Here is a 23738-nt window from a genome sequence, read left to right as displayed (position 1 = left end):
TTTGAACAGCAATTTTTTTTTTTTTTGATAAGTAAAATTTATTGAAAAGGCGCAAAGGGGCGCAACCCAAAGTACACAGGATGTATACAAGGAACCCCTAAGGAACGGGGGAAAGAGAACAACTGTCTAGGAAATCAAAATAGGAACAATCATGCATAGTCTTAATTCTATCCCTCCACATATACAACAATTGCAACATCTTTCTCTTCAGATTTGACAAACCCGTCTCACAATCTTCAAAGCAGCGAGCATTCCGTTCCCTCCAGATGCACCACATCAAACACAGCGGAGCCATGCGCCAAATCTGTAACGAGGTCCGATTACCCTTCTGGCCCCTCCAACTCCCCAACATATCTTTCACCGACTTCGGCATTACCCATTCCACCCCAAACAGTTGCAAGAGGACCCTCCATAATTCAGAAGCCATCATACAATGCAGAAATAAATGATCGATCGATTCTCCAGCGGATTTACACATATAGCACCAATCCATTACGATAAAGTTTCTCTTACGAAGATTATCCAGAGTTAAAGATTTCCCTAGAGTTGCCGTCCAAACAAAGAAAGCCACTCTCGGGGGAACATTAACTTTCCAAATACTTTTCCATGGGAAGGAGAACTGAGAATGACTCGACAACAAATGATAATAGGACATTACCTCAAAGGATTTCTTACGGGCTGGCACCCAACACAACTTATCCTCTCCCTCGCTACTAACTTTGAAGTTGTACAAAATCCCAAAGAACCTACTAACCGCATCGACCTCCCAATCATGAACCGGACGAGCAAACAAAATATTCCATGAGATGGTGCCATTTTGTCTCTGCATAATATCCTCCACCCAAGCATCCTTTCTTGTAGCAATAAGAAACAACTCAGGAAAGAGGATCTTCAAAGGAATATCCCCACACCAAACATCATGCCAAAACAAGACTTTCGAGCCATCCCCGATCTCATATTTCACATGCGCAGCGAAGTCATCCCATCCCCTCCTAATGCTTTTCCACACACCAAACCCATAAGAACCCCCAACCTCCTTAGAACACCAACCACCCCTCGAACTACCATATTTGACCTCCACCACCTTTCTCCAAAAAGCATCTCTCTCCATAGCGAATCTCCATAACCATTTACCCATCAATGCTTTGTTGAATCTAACCAAACTTCTCACTCCCAACCCTCCTGAAGCTTTTGAAGAGCAAATCGTACGCCAATTAACCAAATGAATTTTGAATTCATCACCAACACCACCCCATAGGAAATCTCTCTGAAGTTTCTCCATCCGATTAGCCATACCCACAGGAATAGAGAAAAGAGAAAGAAAATACGTAGGAAGGCTAGAGAGAGTGCTATTAATCAAAGTAAGCCTCCCCCCTCTAGATAAACACACCTTCTTCCACCCTGCTAGTCTAGCTTCCATCTTCTCAATAACATTGTTCCATATATTAGAATCTTTATATTTAGCACCCAACGGAAGGCCCAAATACTTAATCGGAAGCGAAGCCACACCACACCCAAGGATACTAGCCAACTCCTCGACATCCTCTACCTCTCCCACCGGGACCATCTCAGATTTGGATAAATTGATTCTCAAGCCGGAAACTGCTTCAAAACAAAGCAACAAACACCTCAGATCTCGGACCTGATCAACAACCGGATCACAGAAAATCAACGTATCATCCGCAAATAATAAATGGGAAACCTTCATGGCAACCTGGGAACTCGATCCCACTGAGAAACCCGATAGCCACCCACTATCCACTGTTGCATATGTCATCCGACTGAAAACCTCCATCACCATCACGAACAAGAGCGGAGACAAAGGATCCCCTTGTCGAAGACCCCGAGAACTACGAAAAAACCCTGAAGGCGACCCATTAATATTGATGGAAAAAGAAACAGTAGAAATAGCATGAGCAATCCAGCCAACCCATTTCTCCCCAAAACCACATCTTTTTAGAACGTAAAGCAGAAATTCCCAATTGACATGATCATAGGCCTTCTCCAGATCCAATTTGCAAATTATGCCCGGAGTTCCAGAACGAATCTTACTATCCACACATTCGTTAGCCACCAACACTGAATCCAGAATTTGCCTCCCCTCTACAAAAGCATTCTGAGACTGAGAAACAACCTTCCCCAAAACCACCTTCAACCTATTAGCCAGAATCTTAGAGATGATTTTATACATACCACTTATTAAGCTGATAGGACGAAAATCCTTGATATCCACCGCTCCGGCCTTCTTTGGAATCAACGACACAAAAGTAGCATTAAGGCTCTTTTCAAATTTACCGGTAGAATAAAACTCCTTCAGCACCGCAAAAATATCATTCTTCAATATCTCCCAACACTTCTGAAAGAAAGCCATAGAGAAACCATCAGGCCCAGGAGCCTTATCCCCTTTGAAGTTCTGTATAACCGCCCAAATCTCATCTTCCTCAAACTCACGTTCCAACCAAATTCCATCTATATCATCAATGGAAGAGAACGATAAGTCATCTACCTTTGGTCTCCACTGATACTGCTCACTATAAAGCTTCGCGTAGAAGTCTACAATATGATCTTTGATAACTGCACGATCCTCAGTCAATTGACCATCCACCACCAGTGCCTCAATCATGTTATGCCTTCTATGAGAGTTAGCCACACGGTGAAAAAATTTTGTGTTGCTGTCCCCCTCTTTTAACCACAGAGCCCTGGACTTCTGTCTCCAACTGACCTCTTCAAGAAAGACATGCTGCTCTAACTTTCTGGAAAATTCTACCCTCTTTTCTTTTTCTTCATCAGATAACGGCCTCTCCTCTGCAATCAAATCCAGCTCGCACAGTTCAGTCTCAAGTTTCTTCTTATTAGCCCCTACATTTCCAAACACCTCCTCGTTCCATTTTCTAAGGTCAAATTTCAAAGCTTTTAATTTCCGAGCGAACACATAGCTAGGCGACCCTTCGAACCCATAAGATCTCCACCAACCCTTTACCAACTCCTCAAAACCATCAACTTGCAACCACATATTCTCAAACTTAAAAGACCCCCTGCCTCCTCTACCGATGCCGCAATCCAAGAGCAAAGGATAATGATCCGATAGAACCCGAGGCAAACGCCTTTGAGAAACCTCAGGAAAATACTCCTCCCAATCTGGAGACAACAAAAAACGATCTATTCTGGACCACGAACGGCAATTAGACCAGGTGGATCTCCCCCCAACCAAGGGAAGATCAATGAGAGCCTGATCAAAAATGAACTCAGAAAACTCAACCATAGCATGGGTAGATCTCCCTTCCCCCCCTCTTTCGCTCGGATACCGGACAGCGTTAAAATCCCCCCCCATACACCACGGCATCTCCCAAATATTCCTCACACCCGCCAATTCATCCCAAAGGCCTCTTCTATCACAATCATCATTAGGCCCATAAACACCCGCAAAACCCCACTCAAAAATGTCTGACACATTCCGAAAGGCACAGGCTACCACGTATCTCCCAACATACTCTTCAAACTTCTCAACAACTCTTCTATCCCACATCAACAAAATACCTCCCGAAGCCCCTCTAGAGCCCAAATACACCCAATCCACATAAGCACAGCCCCAAACACTATAAACCAACTCCCTGGTAATAAACTCCAATTTTGTTTCTTGTAAACATACAATGTCTGCTTTCCATTCCCTCAACAACCCCCTAATCTTCGTTCTTTTCTCAAACTCATTCATGCCCCGCACATTCCAAGAAATTATTTTTGGCTTCAACATAAGCAATTGCCTACCCTCCCCTTCCTAGTCAACCTGGACGATTGACCTCCTTTCCCATCATAATTCACCGAACACTCTAACCTCTTCACTTCACGGAGTCCTCGGTTCCCCATAGTACTACTATTATTGTTTTGCCTCACTCTATCAGAAAACCGTTGTGCCTCAATACCATTAAACAATTCCATCAGCTTCTCCTCAAGGCCTGGACAAGAAATTCCAACAACTTTGCAAAAACCACTAATTCTCTCAAGCACCCAATCCGATGACTCCACTCCTAAATCCTTCTCCAAGACTGCCAAAGGCATAACATCCAGCAACTCAATATCCCCCAGATTCTCCTCTGTGCTAGTCATCAAGGCTAAACTGTTAACCCCATCACCCTTCTCCCGACAATAAAGATCACTCATAACCTCATCCACCTTACCACTCACTTCAATCATTTCTAGGCCCCTGCACTGTACTGCCATCTCTCCCAGTCCAATCTCAAAATCTGCCTGTTTCGGACTTTCTAACCCTTGCTCCCCCACCTCCCTGCCGTCTCCTGCCTCTCCACTCAAACCAGAAACCAGTCCGAGCTTACCCAACCTCCCGCTTTCACTGCCCTTGTTAAAGCGCTCCTCCTCCTCCTGATTTTCTGCCGGTCCCGGACTATAGACTATCGAAACCTGGTTCTCAATCGAAGTAGCCTCCTCTGTGGCCGATTTCAACCCTCCGATGACCCCTTCGTCCCCCTCTGAACCAGCTCCAATATCCTCCAAAAAGCTCCCCGCATGCGCAGCATCCCGACTCCCCAACCTTTCAGACCCAGAACCGGGATGGGCGAGCTCGGAACTTACCTCCAGCGACCTCATCGGTGATATCTGCCTTTGCTCGGCCTTTTCCTCCACCGACTCCGTTGTCGACCCAGCTTGGATCTTCTGCCTAAGTAGAACCCGACGCTTGTAGGTAAGCTGTGGGCTTCCACATAACTCTTGGGCAGCTGCTTCTTTTCCTTTCTCCTTATTCCCTTGTTGGTCCTGCGCAGGAGAGCCCAAAGCAACCTGAACCACTTCGATGTCTGTTTGACCTTTGTTTGGGCTTACGATGACCCGGCCCAACTCCAGCCGATCCAGTCATCTTGTAACTTCATCACGGATGGAGACGAGCAATTTTTTGAAATCTGCCAGCTGTATTTGCCCTTCCGCAGAAGCAACCAGGTCGTTCAGCGCAGAATGCGCTCCACCAATAGCTGTACAGTCTCCTCCCTCCTTCGTCGCCGGCTGCTTCTCCGATCTTGCCAGAAAACAAGAGACGGGAAAACTAGGATGGTCTATGATTATTCTGTTGAAGGTAAACTGGTTCAAGACTTTCTAGTTCTGTTTTGAACTAGAAACAAAAAAGACATGTTTGCTTACTGAATAAAGGTAGAATAAATGGAGGAGACGAATTCCCTCCCCCAAAGGAAAGGAAAGCACAACCAAAAGAACCTATAAAAGATAAGTTTTGCAATTAATCTTATTACCCATCACTAGGAGCTAAATGCTGGCCAAGGTGTGCCAATAGTCATGGTTGCAATCACTCTAAATTGATATCAGACAATCATCACTCACACCCTCAAGCTGTGTGGCAAAATCCATACCAGTATAAGCCCTAAGTAAAATAATTACCAGAGGTCAATGCCTCAATGTAATTCTATAGAGTTTCAGTCCAAAAGCTATATATTCTGCATGCGACTTTAAATCATTTTAGCAGCAGCATAGACATACCATTATTACAACACATGTTATAGCTCTAAAATGGAAATAAGGCTCTTAACTCGTTAGAAGTACTTAAAACTCATCAAGAATTAGAGACTTGTGGATAGCCATACAATACATAGTCCAAATATCAGTTTCTTTTTGTTTTCCATTTTCTTGCAAAGCAGTATAAAGATTCTTAGAACCCAACTTGGAATAAAAAGTAGAGTCTACAAACCTCTATCAACTGGTAAACAGAAGTTTTTAGCAACTCAACTGTTGATATATTTATGTAAAAATAATTGCCAAGGTTACTAACAATGGGATACAATCTCTATTTGGTTCATAATACCTTTTGCACCATTAGGTTCTTCCCATTTAGAAGTTTGAATACCATCAAAAGCTGATGTGGCCTGAAATTTGTGAAGGATGGAGTCACATGGAGATGCATTTGAGGTGCATACTCTATATATTCTCAAATTAGTGAACAGATGAAACACACAAGACAAGGAAAAAAGAACTCACAATTCCAAAAGGAAGTTCCTCACCACTTGCAAGGACTGAACCGGAATGTATTCTGTTCGATTTCAGAAGGGGAAATGAAACTTCACCGAAGTTGTCACATTTGTTAAGATTATGAACCATGTCATCTAAAGCATCCAACACAACAGGCAATGCTAAAGAGGTTCTAACAGGGTCACCAGCCAGACAAATGTCAACCTTCCCATCATGGTCCATCATACTCTTCAGTGAAAGAGCATCAAGTAGCTCAGCAAAAGAAGGCAGTAACTGATGCACAAAGGCTTGCGTATTATTTGAAACTGAATCTATGGAGGCCTTCCTCATTTTAAAGGGTGAGTTCTTGACATCCATGATAATTCCTTCAAAAATCTTGAGCGCTTTAATAGCTTTAGCCTTAGCATGTTCTTCCTTAACAAACTGAGAAAGGACAGGATGAAATGCATTGTAAATCCTTGTCACATGCTCATCTATGCATATACGAACTGGACAAGAAGAACAAATTTGAGAATTAGAGCCAAATTCCAGTCTTAACTTGCGCCATTCCTTGTCCCCACTTTGTCTTCCAGGTAATGAGATTGAGTCATCATCAGTAGAATATAAATCTCTCTCAAGTACTTCTCTTTCCTTCTTGTCACAATCGTCAAGTTCAGAAAGCACCTGAGAAGTAAAGCCTCTTCTACATTCTTGTGTTATAGTAGTAAGGACAGCTGACAAGGCAGGCTCTGTAGTAATGTTTCTTCGGGACAGAACCTGTGAATTTAGACAATTCTTCCTCGTCAACAACTCAACCAGATATAATTTTATATATATATAAGAAAAAAAATGTGTTTATGAAAATCTAGATGATGAAAAATCCACTACTATTTTTATGATTACCTCATGCCACTTCCTTGTGTAGCGTTTGGTAACATCATAAACTCCATCTTTTGCAATGGCTATTGCATAATTTAATTTCTTACTCCACCTACAAGAAAGGCATGGTTATGTATAAAGAAGGTACTTAACATCATCCAGTATCACGACACAGGATGAAAGAAGTAATTTGACTTCGGAAAATTCAAAATACCCCTTTTCATATAACAATGGTCTGTCATATACTCCTTCACAAGGATCAAGATGCATCCACCTGCACAATCATAGGTGTCAGAATACATCCACTAGAATACTTGATATTTCTTACGCTACTAGAGAAATAAATAAAAGGCAGCTATTTGAGAATTAAATCCACCTTCCTAAAGCTTGTGAGAAGCACTCGGTCCAAACATGATCAGTAAAATCCAAGATCTGAAAAATGAAAGGATATTAGCATTAAAAAAAAAAAAAAAAAAAAAAAAAAAAAAAAAAAAAAAAAAAACCTTATATTTTCTCAAGCGTCCAGTTCTTCCATATAACAAATAATTAAAAGTCTCATTATGCTTCCTCTTCCAATTAGTGTTCACAATGCTAAAACACACACAGACACACACTCACACACACTGCCCAAACATTTTCAAAATCACGCAGTCCAAACATTGTATCGTAGAAATATCCAGATCATTGATATCATACTCCTGTATGCATTATCAATATTCTTAGGTAAGTGTTTGATGTGAGACTGTTATCAATTATCTGATTAGTATATTGATGTTGTTTCTGTACAACACATGTACCTCAGGTCCTAACTATTTTGGGTGCAGAATTTGTGATTTGCCATCCTGTCGATTATGGGCCATACTATATACTAGGAAATAATTCACTATTCCAAAAAAACCTGGATTCTTGTACCGATTTGCCCACTGCTTCCCCACAAAAAGGAGAACATAAATTTAGTACAAATCTGCATTTTAAGATGTTTGTTACTGCATTAACATGCTCGCAGATGACTAACCAGACGAGATTTATAGCCGAAAGCTCGACAATAAAGTGTAAAGCAATTGGCCCACTCCCCACAACGCCCCCTCTTGTTTCCACAAGCTGCATATAGGAAAGGGAGAGAATTAAAAATTTATGAAATACAGCATAAACTCCTACTCAGGTCACAAAACTAAGTACCTTTAATGGATCATTGTAGCGTGGGAAACGAGTGATTATTGAGCAAACACTGCAGCTGTATAAAAGGTGGCACATAATGACAGTTTAGACAACCAACTCAGCCCATCAGCCATTGGCAAAGAAAATTTAAATAAAAAAGAAATAAAGTAAAGATAGAACAGAAATCCATTTCTGATAGGCCCACAATTTGGCCGCTCAACTTAGAAGGCTTGTATAAGCAGAAAAGTAGAAGATGGACAAAACCAATCAGTTAATCTATGTACTGCTTGTCACAGGTTGTCCAATCCACAAACAAATGTAATGTAGAAACATTACACTTGATTGTATACCAATACATGGATTAGAGGCTATGAAACTGGCTTAAAGAACTTCAAGAAAAACCAAATTACAATTCATAAATACGGTATTTGATAGAAATAGAAGCAGTAAATCGATCCCAGGAGTTTCCTTAGTTTTGAGAAATCTACCACTCCTAGAGCTGTGAGGGGCTGATTTTCTTCTGATTAGTTAATTTTAATTGAGGTTCTTTAGAGTAGATTAGGAATGGAGAGGTGGTGCTATGTGGAATCCAAAACGTTTGTCTTCTCGGTGATAGAAGGTGCTTCGGTGGTAAGAGTGGAGGAAAGGAGGAGGAGATTTTCAGGGCTCATACTGCTTGGTGCCCAGAGCTGCGGATGGTTGCTCTTGACCCTGGAGAGTGTGCTGAGGTTTACAGGGACGGATTTTGTAAGGTCTTTCAGGGAGGGGTCCAAGGTCTTCATTGTTAGGCGAGGAGGCAACACAGCTGGAAGTTTTATCGAAGTAGCAGCCTATGCCTTGGGAGGTTTGAAAGGGATTATTTACATTCCTGAAGGACGGAATGGGTGGGGATGGAGCAGTTTCTTGGCAGAGCTGGGTAAGACCAGGGATTTCCTCTCAGACTCAGCAGGGAAAGTTCTGGTTCGGACTGGAACTCCGCCTGCGATGGAGCGGGTTCACGATCATGGAGCTGGCACTGATGATGCTACTGGTTCAACCACAGACAAAGCACCATCTTACGCTGAAGTGCTATGCACAGGTCCTCGCCGACCGGAGGAGGAAGGGTTGAAGAAGGGTCAGACGGAGCACCTCTTGGGTAAAGACCATCATGACCGTTATGCCTTCGACGCTATGCAGGGGGACAGGAGTTTTCCTATTTCGGAAGCAAAGTCCCATGTTGTTTTCCGAGGCAAGTCAGTCTACTCCTTTGGTGAAAAAAGCGATGGATTTCAAAAGTTTGGAGGGAAAGACACGCTACCTTCCCTGCTGCTCTGGCAGAGCCAGCTGGAGAAGTTGAAAAATGAGGTGGACCGAGCACTGAGTAGTGTGCGTGAAGGGCTGTTGTTGGTTGGGCCGGGCTTCAAGCCCAATGGTGACAGGCGGAAGAGGAAAAAGAACAGAAAGAAGAAAAAGCAGAGGACTTGTTGGGTTCCGAAATCTAAGCCCAACCCAAGTGTTTCAACGGCTGATCGGGCTATGCCTATAGTAACGCCTACAGTAACAGAACCACTGGCAGTGTCGGGTTCCGGAGGTCCAGAGAGTGTTCCGGAGGGAGCGTCGACTTCTGGCGGGTTCTGTCTTCCCCCTACGACGATCACGTCTTTGGAGATCACATGCGTCGAGTCTGCCTCCAGGCCAGAGCGGGGGTCTCGTCCTGTTATCAGAGATGCGGATACAAGGGAAGAGAAGGAAGAAAAGGATATAGCCAGGAGTGCGGTTCAGTCTGCGGGATGCACAGAGACTGACGGTGGTGTTTCTGCTCCTCTCGATATCCAAACTCTAGCATGCTACTCCAAGCTGTTGGAGTTAGGTCCCGGGCCACTCATCAACGTGGTGGACACCGGCATATGCCCAGCTCTGCTCTGCGTCGGAGGGCTGAATGTTGTCCCTGCCTTGGAAAGTTTAACTTCTCCGCTGGTTCTTAATGGGTCTGAGCTACCCGGTTCTAGGTTGGAGGTTGTTCCTAAAATTTCGGAAGTCCCTGCCACAGTTAGGATGGGTTCAGACTCAGTGATGGTTGTTTGGGCTGGTCGGAGTTCGTTGGATCCTTTGATGCCTTCGGGCTTTTATCCCTCGGAGTTAGAAGTTGTAGATACCTCTATTACTCTCTTCTCCCCTTCCGGTTTGGGGCCCATGAATGGAATGAAGCTTATTGAGCCCCCGGAGGAAGAGCCGGCTCCTTTGTGCTGCTGTCCGGGTGATAATTTCAGGGGTCTTTCCGGTAAAAAATCTCCAATGGATTTCTTGAAGGCGGTTCTGGAGTATAGCCAGTCGGTGGGGGTTACGTGTGATGGCTATGAAGGTCAGCTTTCAGCCGTGTTTGAGGCTATCCTTGCTGAAAATGACAAGAAGGAGACGGGTTCTTCTCTGAAAGCGGGCAACAAGTTCAATAGAGAACTTAATAGATTATCTTGTTCTATTAATTATGATGCGAGAAGCGGAAGCAACTCTCAGAGTAGGTGTAAAGGGAGGGCGATTGGAGGTATTTTATGAAGCCAAAAATTCTCTCGTGGAATGTCAGGGGCTTAAATGAGGGTAGCAAGCGGTTGAAAGTTAAAAACCTAATTAGACAATGGAAGGCAGACATTATTTGCTTGCAAGAAACCAAACTGGAGTTCATCTCCAACAGCTTAGTGAGGCGCCTTTGGGGATGTCACTTCGTTGATTGGTGTTACTTACCCTCAAGCGGGGCCTCTGGTGGTATTCTTATCATGTGGGATAGAAGGGTTGTTGAGAAATTAGATGTGTATGTGGGGGAGTTTGTTGTCGCTTGTTCTTTTAGGAGTGTTGCCGATGACTTTACTTGGGCCTTCGCGGGGGTATACGGTCCTAACCTTGACTCTGTTAGAAGGTTGCTCTGGGACGAGCTGGCTGGCCTTGCTTCTTGGTGGGAGATGCCTTGGTGTATTGGGGGTGATTTCAATGTCATTCGTTTTCCTGCTGAAAGGTCTAGGGAAGGTCGCCTTACCGCTGCTATGATGGAGTTCTCAGACTTTATTTTCGAGCAGGGCCTCATGGACTTTCCTCTCGCTGGAGGGACTTTCACGTGGTCCAATAATCAGGAGAACCCCTCCTGGTCTCGTATTGACAGATTTCTTGTCTCTCCAGATTGGGAGGTCAAGTTTCCAGGGTCTATTCAGAAAAGGCTTCCTAGATTGTGTTCTGATCATTTCCCTATCCTCCTGGATTGTAGTGGCATTCAATGGGGTTCCAGACCGTTCAAGTTTGAGAATATGTGGTTGAAGGCTGAAGGGTTTGTGGATAGGGTTCGGATTTGGTGGGAGTCTTATCGTTTCCAGGGTTCTCCTAGCTTCATCTTCACTCAAAAGCTTAAGGCTTTAAAGGTTGATCTCAAGAGATGGAATGATCAGGAGTTTGGCAATGTGGAGTTTCGCAAAAAATTGCACATGGAAGAGTTATGTACTCTTGATAGGTTGGAGGATCAACAAGGTTTATCTTCTGTAGAAAAGGAGAGGAAATGTGCGGTCATCAGAGAACTGGAGAACTCTACCTTGCAGGAAGAGATTAGTTGGAGACAGAAGTCTAGGGTTCTGTGGCTGAAAGAGGGTGATAAATGCACTAAATTCTTCCACCGGATTGCTAACTCGAACAGGAGGTCTAATTCCATAGAGTCGCTCTCCATCAATGGCTCTGTTTCATCCGACCAGCAGGTTATCAGAGAGCATGTGGCTCAATTCTATGAGTCTCTCTTTACAGAACCCTTCCCATGGAGACCTAGAATGGATAATATTGCTTTCGACACCTTGGATGCAGCTGAGGCCTCTTCTCTAGAACTTCCTTTCGAGGAGGTGGAGGTCTTAGAGGTGGTGAAAAGCATGAATCGAGATAAGGCACCTGGTCCAGATGGGTTTTCTCTTGCGTTTTTCCAAGACTGTTGGGATGTGATCAAGACAGATCTTATGAGGGTTTTATGGGACTTTCACTCTCAAAGCAAGTTTGTTAAAAGTGTTAACGCCACTTTTATTGCCTTAATTCCGAAGAAATCTGGGGCTGTGGATTTAAAGGACTTTCGTCCTATCAGTCTTGTTAGTGGTGTGTACAAGATCATTGCTAAAATCCTTGCAAATAGACTTAAAAAGGTGGTGGAGAAGATTATATCATCCCCTCAAAATGCTTTTGTGAAAGGCAGGCAAATTCTTGATTCAGTTCTTATTGCCAATGAGTGCTTGGATAGTCGAATCAAATCCGGCGAACCAGGGTTACTTTGTAAGCTGGATGTTGAGAAGGCTTACGACCACGTTAACTGGGATTTCTTACTGTATATGTTGAGAAGATGTGGCTTTGGGGAGAGATGGTGCTCTTGGATAGCGCACTGTATATCTACGGTGCGATTCTCTGTGCTGGTGAATGGCTCCCCAACCGGTTTTTTCAGTAGCTCTCGTGGCCTTAGACAGGGTGATCCTCTGTCACCACTATTGTTCGTCATTGTGATGGAGGCTCTTAGTAAGTTCTTCTTCGCTACTGTTCAAAAGGGCTACCTTTCAGGGTTCTCTGTGGGTTCTGGCAACAGGGAAGCTATTAACATTTCTCACCTATTGTTCGCAGACGATACTTTAGTCTTTTGTGGGGCTAATTCTGATCATCTTCATTATCTTCGTATGCTTCTTATTTCTTTTGAAGCTGTGTCAGGATTGAAGATTAACCTGGCCAAATCTGTGATGGTTCCTGTGGGTGAGGTGGATAATATGGACGGTCTGGCTAACATATTGGGTTGTGGAGTGTCCTCTCTTCCTATAAAGTATCTTGGTCTTCCGTTGGGAGCTCCTTTTAAGGCTAAGTCTTGTTGGGATGAAGTTGTAGGGAAGATTGAGAGGCGGTTGGCTAGCTGGAAGCGGTTGTATTTGTCGAAGGGGGGTAGGGTTACCCTTATAAAGAGTACTCTCTCCAACCTTCCTACATATTTTCTCTCTCTATTCCCTATTCCCTCCAGTGTTGCTAGTCGCATTGAGAAGCTGCATCGTGACTTTTTGTGGGGTGGCATAGGCGACGAATTCAAATACCACTTGGTCAGTTGGTCCAAGGTTTGTCATCCTATTTCTGAAGGTGGTTTGGGCATAAGAAATTTGAGAATTTTCAACAAGGCGCTGTTAGGGAAGTGGTTGTGGCGTTATTCAAATGAGAGAGAAGCTCTGTGGAAATCCGTGGTGGATGCGAAGTATGGCTCTACTAGGGCTGGTTGGTGTTCCTTAGATCCCCTTGGGTCTCACGGTGTGGGGAGTTGGAAGAACATAAGGAAGGGGTGGAGCTTGTTTTGTAGATATACCAGATTTATCTTGGGCAATGGGTCGAGGACTCGTTTTTGGGATGATGTTTGGTGTGGAGAGATGCCCCTCAAGGAAGCCTTTCCAGTTCTTTATGATATAGCTTGTGTCAAGGATTCTTTGGTAGAAGACCATTTGGTAGTGGTAAGTGGCTCCTATCAGTGGGATGTCAGATTTTTCCGTGATGTTCACGATTGGGAGGTGGACGTTATGGCTTCCTTTTTCTCCTTACTGTATTCATCCAAGGTGGCTCAAGATGGGGGGGACAGGCTTTGGTGGACCCTCTCTCGCAAAGGGTTTTTTGATGTTAGATCATTCTATAAGGCTCTTGCCTGCAAAGAAGCTTCTTTTTTCCCCTGGAAAAGTATTTGGCGGACCAAGGCCCCATTGAAAGTGGCCTTCTTCGCTTGGACGGCAGCGTTAGGGAAAATTCTCACCTTGGACAATCTCAGAAAGAAGCGTGTCATTGTGATTGATAGATGTTGCATGTGTAAAATGACCGGGGAGACTGTGGATCATCTTCTTCTTCATTGCGAGGTTGCACGCGCTCTTTGGTATGTCATCCTTAGCCGGTTCGGTTTGCATTGGGTGATGCCTTCTCGGGTGATAGACTTATTTGCATGTTGGTGGTCGGGGGGACGGTCCCGTAGTGCGGTCGTGTGGAAGATGGCTCCTTGTTGTCTTATGTGGTGCTTGTGGACGGAACGCAACGATAGACAGTTTGAGGACAGAGAAAGAACCATAGAGGAGCTCATTTCCTTTTTTCTCCATTCTTTGTACTCCTGGACGGCTGCGCATTTAGCACCTCTAGAGATTAGTTATAACGATTTCCTTGTATTGCTTTCTTCTTCTTCTTCTTAATTGTCTCTCTTGTATACCCCCTGTATACTTGATTGCGTTTTTCTAATAAAATTTTCTTCTTACTTATCAAAAAAAAGTAAATCGATCCCAGCAAGAGATCCACAGTAAAACATTTGTCACAAACAATAAGTGAGACAATTAGCTAAAAAATGAAAAATCTCTCCAAATGAAACTCTAGCTACTAAAGCTACCAAAGCATGGCAGTAAAGCAGAAAGAATCCAAGGTTTAGTTCTTCATGTCAACAAAAAAGCAAAGGAAAGGATAGACTCGGCCAAGAAATTGACTCATTCTGAACATGCAACAATGCTTTAAAGTTCTATTCAGTTGAATTCATCTTCAAAATGATCATATATGCACATGATGGTTAACTACAGTAACTAACATATATATGCCAGTCAAATGAACATCAAAATATCAGAAGTAGTACTCTTACATCAGACATCAAAATCCCCCAATAGAGAGATTGGACATGGTATTCCCCCCACCCCAACAAAAAAAGAAAAACACATAGTGACTCAATAAGAAATACCAGTTCCAGATCTAAATCCATTAGCTTTTGGTATGTGGTTAGAGATGGAGTAGAGGGAAACAAAAATCAAGTATACATGTAGGCTCATATTAGACCACATATGAAACAAAAACAAAAATTGAAAAGTCAAACAGAAAAATCAGAACTTAGGAATAAGCAGATTCTGTAGTCATACAGATAGAGTTCAACTCGAGATGCTCCATATTGAATTTCTGAAGAGAGTGGAGATCCCATGCCACGACTTATGGTTTTACTGCCACAACCATCACAAGGAGGTGCATCTACCCACCTACAATTCCAGAACACATGGAAAATACACACACAAGATTCAGCTGTTAGCCATCAATGGCAAGAGAGAACAAAATTCTGTTCAAACGATTTTTTTTTTTTTTTTATAGGTAAGCAAGAAAATATCATTAAAAAAGTGTAAAGCGCCCCTGAGCATACATGAAGTATACACAAGGACCACCAATACAAAATAAGCAAAAAGAACAAAGAAATTTAAAACAAACTCAGCATAGCCACAGAAAAATTCTCCAACACAAACTTGTGATAAACATACCATGTTACACTAAATTAATCATTTTTGAAGGTCTTTAAGTTTCCAAGGGCAAAGGCTTCCGCGTGTATTACATGATCATAAGCTTCCACAAATGTACATAAAGGAACACCACATTTCCACTTCTAAAACAACTAAACTTCAAAACCCGACTCAAATTGATGTTTTAGTCTTAGAATTCAATAAACTGGTTCTAATACCAAACTGGCAAAAATTGAAGCTAAAGAAACCTTTTAAGAATATCTCAAACCATGTCAGGCCATGTCCACACTATTTCCCTAAGATAAAGCAGCTTTAAATTGATTCAACAACCTCCACCCAACACCAGATGTTCAAAATGTTGCTGAACCACTGGACCAACTAATATAAGCTTATCAAGCACCAAAAATGTCTAAACCATTAAAACTATCCTCAAGTGAAAAGGGCTTCTTTTTTTTCTTTTTCTTTTTTTCTTTTTTTTTCTTTTATAAGTAGTCAACAAATATCTTTAAAAGTGTAAGGCGCCCCTAAGTACACATGAAGTATATAAAGGAAAACACTTAACTAAAAGGAGCAAAAAGAACAAGAAAAACACTACAACTAATTGTCAAATGAGACACATAAGCAGCTGTCCACAAATACAAAGTTTTGAAGAATAAGGACTTAATCTCCTCCAAAGTCTTCTCCCAGTTATCAAAACTTGTCATTTCTTTCCCTTCATAAACACCATCAAAGGCATGTAGGCATCATCTTCCACACAGTAGCACTCCGCGGACTACCAGAGGTCCACCAACAAGCATACAGATTGACAACACAACTAGGCATAACCCAAGATAGTTCAAAACAACTAAAAATGCAATCCAAATGGCATAAGACACGTCACAGTTAAGAAGTAGATGGTCCACGAACTCTCCATTCCTCTTACACATGCAACATCTATTCACCACAATGACGTGCCGCATCCTGAGGTTATCTCTGGTAACGATCTTACTTAGAGTCGCCGACTACACGACAAATTCCACCCTCAAAAGAGCCTTAATCTGCCACACACTCTTCCAAGGGAAACTGCTTCACTACAAACCAAGGAACAAAAGAAGGATGATCCACCCTACAAGTAAAAAGTAGCCACTAAAACTTCAAAAAATTTCATATCTTTCAAGATCCACCCTACAATCTACGGTCAAAAGGCCAAAGCAAATTATTTCACCCCTTATAAAAGGCAAACCCAGATCAAAGATTATGGTATAATTCAGCCTTCCTTGATGGACCATTTGCATTTACATCATGTCACATGCCACTAAAATTTTCCCATTCCTAAAACTATTTAAAATGCGACCATTTTTTGGAAGAAAAACATGCACGTCATTAATCATATCCATTTGTGAAAAATAAAAATTAGTCCCTAGGCTTTCTTGTGAGGGGTGGCCAACCACCCCTTTTTGAGGAGAGGTTGGCCACCCCTTTGTGAGGGAAGGCTTCCCCTCAAAAGGGGTGGCCACTCCACTGTGAGGGAAGGTTGCCCCTCATAGACTTGTGAATGGAAGCCGCCCATCACCAAATGAATGGTGGCCACCCCTCCCGTGAAGGGTGCTGGCCAGCCCTTACAGCCTATAGAATTTAGAATGATTTGCAATTCTACCTACATAACATGTATGGCAGTAATTGTATTTATAGAAAATCTGAAACATCTAGATAATAACTAGAAGTGTTTTACAAGAAATAAACTATCTAATCTGATCACATAACTCTAGAGTCCTAGTTTGTTACAACACAACTAGTCTAGAGTTTATCTAAAGAGAAGAGTCTTTCTCTAACTCTAATGCTGTAGAAGAATCCTGAGTTAAGTCTAGAGTAGTATCACTAGCCGAATAGGATTCTGATCCAATACGCCCCTTCAAACTCAATGTGGGAGGCTGCACGTTGAGGTTGGACCGTAGCATAATGAATCGGGCAATAGCAAGGGGCTTTGTGAGAATGTCTGCCAATTGATCTTTTCCAGATATGAAGCATACATCAATAATCTTCTTAGCAACCACGTCTAGAACAAAATGATAATCAATCTCTATATGCTTTGTACGAGCATGATAGAGAGGATTGGATGTGAGATATGTGGCGCCAAAGTTGTCTCAATGGAGAACTAGTCGACGTGGAGAAGTAAGACCAAGTTCACTGAGTAAAGATTGAATCCATGCTAATTCAGCTGCTGCATTAGCTACGACTTTGTACTCAGATTCAGTACTTGAGCATGAAACTGTTGGTTGTTTCTTTGAGCTCCACGATAAAATATTCTTACCAAGAAAAACACAATATCCTGAAGTGGAACGCCTGTCATCTGGACAACTAGCCCAATCGGAATTGGAGTAAGCCGTTAGTTGTGTAGAAGAGTCCTTGTAGATGCAGAAAGTATGATTAATTGTAGACTTCAAGTAGCGTAGGATCTGCTTTACTGCAGTCCAGTGAGAATCCCTGGGATCTTGCATAAATTGTGAAACCTTGTTGACTGGAAATGCAATATCAGGGCGAGTAATGGAGAGATATTGAAGAGGCCCTATTGTACTTCTGTATAAAGTTGGATTTGTAATAGTTGAACCTTCAAAATGACTGAATTTGATGGAAGTCGACGTAGGGCTGGAGATTGGCTTTGCAAGCAACATGTTGGTCTTGGTAAGAAGATCATGAATGTACCTTTGTTGAGAAAGATGAAGTCCATATCTCGTTCCATCTGGGTTACCTTAGAAACCCTCTTCTCGGCTCGATCTCAATCCCGGATTCTTCAACTCAAGCAATAGCTCTCCAACTTAAAGAAAGGTGCTCAATCTATTTCCGGCTACTTTCAGAAAGCTCAAGGCTTTGCCCATCTCCTCGCCGCCATTGGTAAGCCCATCGATAATTCTGAGTTAATCTTCCATATCCTTGCTGGTTTGGGAGCAGAATACGACCCACTTGTTACCTCAGTCACTACACGGCAAGACTCCATCTCTCTCAACAATCTCTACAGCCACATGTTGTTCTATGAGTTGCATCTTGAAAGCCATAAATCAGCACTTGAGCTCAACATCTCTACTGCCAACATTGCTCAGTATCAAAGTCCCTCCTATAAGAGAAACAACCGTGGCTACAACTCAAGATATCGCAACACCAACTTCTCTCGAGGTAGGGGGCGTAGACGTGGCCGAGGACCGCCATCGCAACATTCCTTTTATGGACCTGGTCCATCCCAACGACCCATCTATCAAGTTTGTCACAAACAGTGACACTGCTGGTTCCAGTTCGAACAAGGCTACCAGGCCAATCCTTCTCGAATGCATGCTAACTTAGTTTCTACTCCATCTGCCACAGACTCCCAATGGTACCATGACACCGGCTACAATGTTCATCTCACTAATGACCTCTCCAATCTCAACCTACATGCTGAGGACTATACTGACAATGTTCAAATCCGAGTAGGCAATGGGCAAGGTTTGCATATTTCACATTCTGGTCAAGGACTCCCAAATTATTTTTGTGTTAAAGACCTCCGAACATGCCAATTGCTCCTCCAAGGCTCGAGTAAATTCGGCCTCTATCCATGGCCATCTTCTCTTGCTTCCTCCTCCAGTCCCTTCGCTGCATTCATTGGTAAGAAGTTTCCTTGGATTAGTGGCATCTTCAGCTTGGCCATCCCGAACCTCCTATAGCCACTCAAGTCATTCAGTCCAATAAGCTGCCCGTGTCTCCATCAAAGTTCTCATCAATTTGTTCCTCATGTCAACAGGGCAAGAGTCATCATTTTCATTTTAGTTATTCTCCTTCTATTTCCAGTAACCCTCTTCAGCTATTGTTTCTTGATGTATGGGGCCCTGCCTCGATAACTTCTGTAAACAACAAAAGTTTTTATTTCAGTATAGTTAATGATTTTAGCAAATATACTTGGTTTTTTCCTCTTGCTACCAAATCTGAAGTTTGTGCCACTTTTTTACATTTCAAACAACTTGTTGAAACGTTCTTTAGTACAAAAATAATTTCTATTCAAAGTGATAATGGTGGTGAATTCCGTCCACTCCAAACTGCCCACTGAATAGGATTCTGATCCAATACAGTCGTCACCCTTTTTTTATTATTATTCATGGTAGATTTATACTTAAAGGTAATTTTTTCAGACACAAACCATGTATCATCGACTTAGTCGTCTAACATGACATGCCACCAACTGATTGTACAGCAGATTGACGAAGAGACTTATTTGAAGTTGGAATAAAGCTTAAGAACCTAATTGTCGAAATTGGAAATTCGATGACTAAATTGAAATTGCAAGAAAACCTAGGATTAATTTTGAATTTTCAATCCATTTATTGAAAACTTATGAACTTAGTAAAATTACTATGTACAATTGAGTACTTCATATTTAAGCATGACAAAATCCAAGGGGTTGGATTGAGAAATTAGCAAAATTAAGGGGTGCAAGACGGTGGCTTCCTATTTCTCTCTGCAAAGTCCAGTAATTTTGTAGGATTAAATTACTGCTAATCAAGGTTTAAGATTTTGCACTTATGTTTTGTTCATATCCAATTCACCATAGTTGTTTCTAGCTTTAGGACTCTTTTCCTCCTCCACTTCTCTAGTCTCGGAGAACTCGTACACAGACCTACATTCTTGTCATCACCAACTTCTGTTTACTCATATAAATATGGTTCATGAACAAAAATCATAACCTCGCATTGCAATGTTAATCCCTTATTGCTAATTATATCAAAGCGGCAAAGACTGATCACATAAAACTCCTTTATTTTTCTTTCTTGCCCATTGAAGATGAAATACAAGACTACAAGTGTATGATAGTGTTCTCAAGACAATTACCCCACCGAGATTACCCTAGCGTGATGTTACCATACTTCAATATGTAGTTCCATGCAACCCTAAAGTTACAGAAATACTATCTTTAAACAAAATGAAAAATATGATATCGTTGTGTTGAAAGACATGCATTCTCCATCAGTAGCTGTGTTGAACAAGATCATATTTTTGTTTGAATGAAAAAAAAAAAAAAAAAAAAAAAGGGTAAATGTATCATAACTCTCTGAGTCAGAGCGCAATTTGAAAATGGTCCCTCATTTTCTAAAAATCAATGTCGACTCCTAAACTTTTTCGCGAATTTGAAACGAATCCTTATGTCCATTTTCAAAGGGGGCTGGGGGTGGCTCGCCGCCTCCCCCATGGGCCGGGGGTGGCCGCGTGCCACCCCTGCCCACCCCCCCCCCCCCCCCCCCTCCCCCTCCGGATTGATTGATTTCTGATATGGAAATGGTGTAATCTCCCCTTTAATCCTTCCTCAAATGTCCACAAGCAAACACTTCAGATTTCTGATTTGTCGACGAGATTTCATATGGGTTGTGACTGGAAGGGTTGAATTAGTCATGTTGATGTAGTTGGTTTCTAGGGTTTTGAAGTTGATTGTGCAAAATCCCAACTGGGCACCTTTTAGTAGTTTGATTTTAGGTTCGTTCTTCAAGACCCTTTTCCTTCTTCTCTCATTGGTAATTTATTAATGATGATCCTGTCTTTCTAGGATCTCTGGCCGCTGTTTATCTTTGAAGAATTCATAACAAAAGCTCAGGTTTTCTAAGGTAAATTTCAAAAATCAATGCCCCACCTATTGGTTTCTGTATGTGTAATACAAATTGAATTCAACTGGGCCAAATTGGTCGATTTTAGCTTGAGAGTGGCCTTGCAAAATTCAGACTTCTTTCAATTATCTGTTTTTCTTGTGCAATCCATGAAAAGTTTTCCTTTTCCGGCAGCCGAGTTCTTGTCATTTTGTACATTTTCCCGGCAACCAAACAATTTTCATCCATAGCTGACAGGAATTGGTTTGTTTTGGGAAATATCTAAAATCTGGGAATTCTTTGTTTTTTGGACCAAAAAAGACTCAATCTACAAAACAATCTCAGAATCCATGGCCAAAGGAGCGATTTAGAGAAGTGCTGAGGCGAGTCGGCCGCGCTCGACCTCAAACTCATCGCCATCGCGTCGATCCTAATCGTCGGCATCGTCGGAATCACCATCCCCCTTGTCGGAAAGAACCGCTGCTTCCTCTGCACCGACAGCAACCTCTTCTTCGCCACCAAGGCTCGCACCCTCTTGGACCCGTGCCTGCCCGAGTACCCGTGGCCCGGGTGAGCGACAAAAGGATCAGCAAATGCCTTCACCTCCTCCATCTTCACATTTTCCGATAGCTCAGCCCATGGGGGTGGCCGCAAGTCACCGCCAGCCACCTCAAGGGGGTGGCTCGCAGGCCACCCCCCTCCCCAAGGGGAGTGGCTGCCGGCCAACCCCCTTTTCTTCTTTTAATTTTTCTTTTTAAATAAAATAATAAAAAATATATATTTTAAGATGATGTGGCGAAAATGCTGACGTAGCACTAACAAAAGTTGCGAAAATGGACGAAAAAGTGATGGAATGACTCGTTTTAAATTTGCGAAAAAGTTAAGTCAACATTGATTTTTAGAAAGTGAATGACCATTTTCAAATCGCGCCCCGACTCAAGGAGTTATGATACATTTACCCCAAAAATGACCATTCACTATTGATTAACTTGTAATACTAGTTGAAAGATATGAACTCTGCGGTGTTCAATATAAATTATTTGAGTGCAAGCCCTATGCCAAAAACAGAAAAGTATGAAAATACACCTGAAGGATTGTTTGAACCAGAAAAGCAGCTGCAGCAGGAAGGCATGATCTTGTTCGATTTTTGATGGTTTAAAGTTCCCCTCCTAAAAACAAGTTTATCAAATTTAACAGTCAAGAAGGCATTTTCGTAAAGTGCAACAGCTAAAACATTGCTGCTGAACAATACAATTTTTGCAACAAAACCCTTATTATTCTGTCCTCAGTAATAATTTAATTACATCACAAGTAAAAATTGTCAAAGACAAGCCTTGCGCACGCACACACACAGAAGAAAAATTTCAGTTGCTCACCAAAAATTGAAATAGTCCAATCAATGCAATATACAAGTTCTAATTAAAGCAAGTTACTGGCAGAGCGAAAATATGATCAAAAGAACAAGTATAACATACTTTGTAAAGTGCACCTCTTAAGGAAATCTTTGGTACTACTACTTCTAACAATTTGACATTTACCTACTTCAGAGCAATAATTGAGCAAAGATTTAAGCTACCTACTTTTTATGGAAATTATTCTATTTAGACCTGAGTTTTACCCATGTGACAAATAATGGTCCGAGTTTCTATTTTTGGCAATTAAAAGTCTAAGTTTTCGGCTTGCGACAAATAAGCCCAACCATCAAATTTTCCATCAATATTTTAACGGAGGACCTGCCAATTGTCATTTTGTCTAAGTTAGACCAATAAATCGTGTCACACGTATCCGGATCCACTTCACCATGCCACATAAGCAATTATACTAAAAAAGTGAATAAAAAAAATGGAAAGAAAAAGAGGGATCCACCATCCACCGCCACCCTCCAACCTTGCAGAGGGAGGCGGTGGAGGGTGGCTCCACCCCTGGAGCCCCTCCCTCGCCCACCTCTGCGAGGGTGGCTCTCCACCCTCACACATCTTTGTTGGGGTTGAGAGCTCCATCCTCCCATGTCTCGGCGAGGTGGCTCTCCACCTAAATAGAGGATAGCAGTGGCATGGTGACTGAATCTGGATGCACATGATTTTTTTTTTGTTTTTTTTTGTTTTTTGTCTAACACAAACAAAATGACAATTGGCACATACTCTATTAAGAGATTAACATAAAATTTGATAGCAGGACCTTTTTTTTTATTTTTTATAAGTAATTCAAATTCATTAAAAGTGCAAAGAGGTGCAGCCCTAGTACACGGAAAGTATACAAGAGAACCCCTGAAGTATAGAAAAAGATGAACAAAACTCCAAAAACTCAAAGAAATTGGAAATAGTCAAACTATTCAATGCTATTTTCCATGTCTAAAGGGATTGAAACAATATCTTCTTCAACTCTAACATCACAATCTCATGATCTTTAAAACTCCTATCGTTCTGTTCTCTCCAAATACACCACATTAAACAAAAAGGACCCAACATCCATTTATTTGTCACAAGGCAAAAACTCAAGCCTTTAATTGTCAAAATTAGACACACAGGTCCTTATTTGTCATGGAGGTAAACCAGGCCCTTATGGAACAATTTTCTCCACCCTCCCCCCCTTTTTTGGCTCGTAGGACAATTGCCAAAATTTACTAATTTTGAATTCCTAAGCAACTCACATATCCCTTGGTGGATGAGCTCATGGACTTGAACCCCTGATCTCACCTAGTTATTATCTGACATAGGCTCATGTATTATTGTTAAAAGTATTTGATTAAATGATTAAATTTACATCTTCCAATAAACTTAAGCTTTTGGAATAGGTGGTAATTTAACATGGTATCAAAGTCAAAGGTCCTAAGTTTAAACCTTGACTACATTTACCTTACATTTCAATTAAATATTTCACGTGTTAATAATTTAATCAAATGCTTTAA

The 23738-nt window shown here is 41.9% G+C and overlaps 1 protein-coding gene and 1 pseudogene across 1 annotated transcript in view; one reads left to right on the top strand and one right to left on the bottom strand.

The window, feature by feature from the left end:
* LOC133852361 (peptide-N(4)-(N-acetyl-beta-glucosaminyl)asparagine amidase) overlaps positions 1-23738 on the bottom strand; it is a 34193-nt gene that overhangs the window by 8825 nt on the left and 1630 nt on the right. The window contains exons 6-14 of the mRNA XM_062289104.1: positions 21917-21999; positions 14886-14999; positions 8013-8074; positions 7856-7941; positions 7217-7272; positions 7055-7114; positions 6865-6952; positions 5992-6738; positions 5819-5879 (exon numbers count right to left, since the gene is read on the bottom strand). Of these exons, the coding sequence (XP_062145088.1) occupies positions 5819-5879; positions 5992-6738; positions 6865-6952; positions 7055-7114; positions 7217-7272; positions 7856-7941; positions 8013-8074; positions 14886-14999; positions 21917-21999 (1357 nt within the window). The remainder of the gene's footprint in view (positions 1-5818; positions 5880-5991; positions 6739-6864; positions 6953-7054; positions 7115-7216; positions 7273-7855; positions 7942-8012; positions 8075-14885; positions 15000-21916; positions 22000-23738) is intronic.
* Positions 18128-18226, top strand: LOC133853101 (small nucleolar RNA Z247; annotated as a pseudogene).

This window comes from Alnus glutinosa, chromosome 12 (assembly GCF_958979055.1).
Source record: "Alnus glutinosa chromosome 12, dhAlnGlut1.1, whole genome shotgun sequence".
NCBI lineage: Eukaryota > Viridiplantae > Streptophyta > Magnoliopsida > Fagales > Betulaceae > Alnus > Alnus glutinosa.
This window is presented reverse-complemented; position numbering and strand designations above follow the sequence as displayed.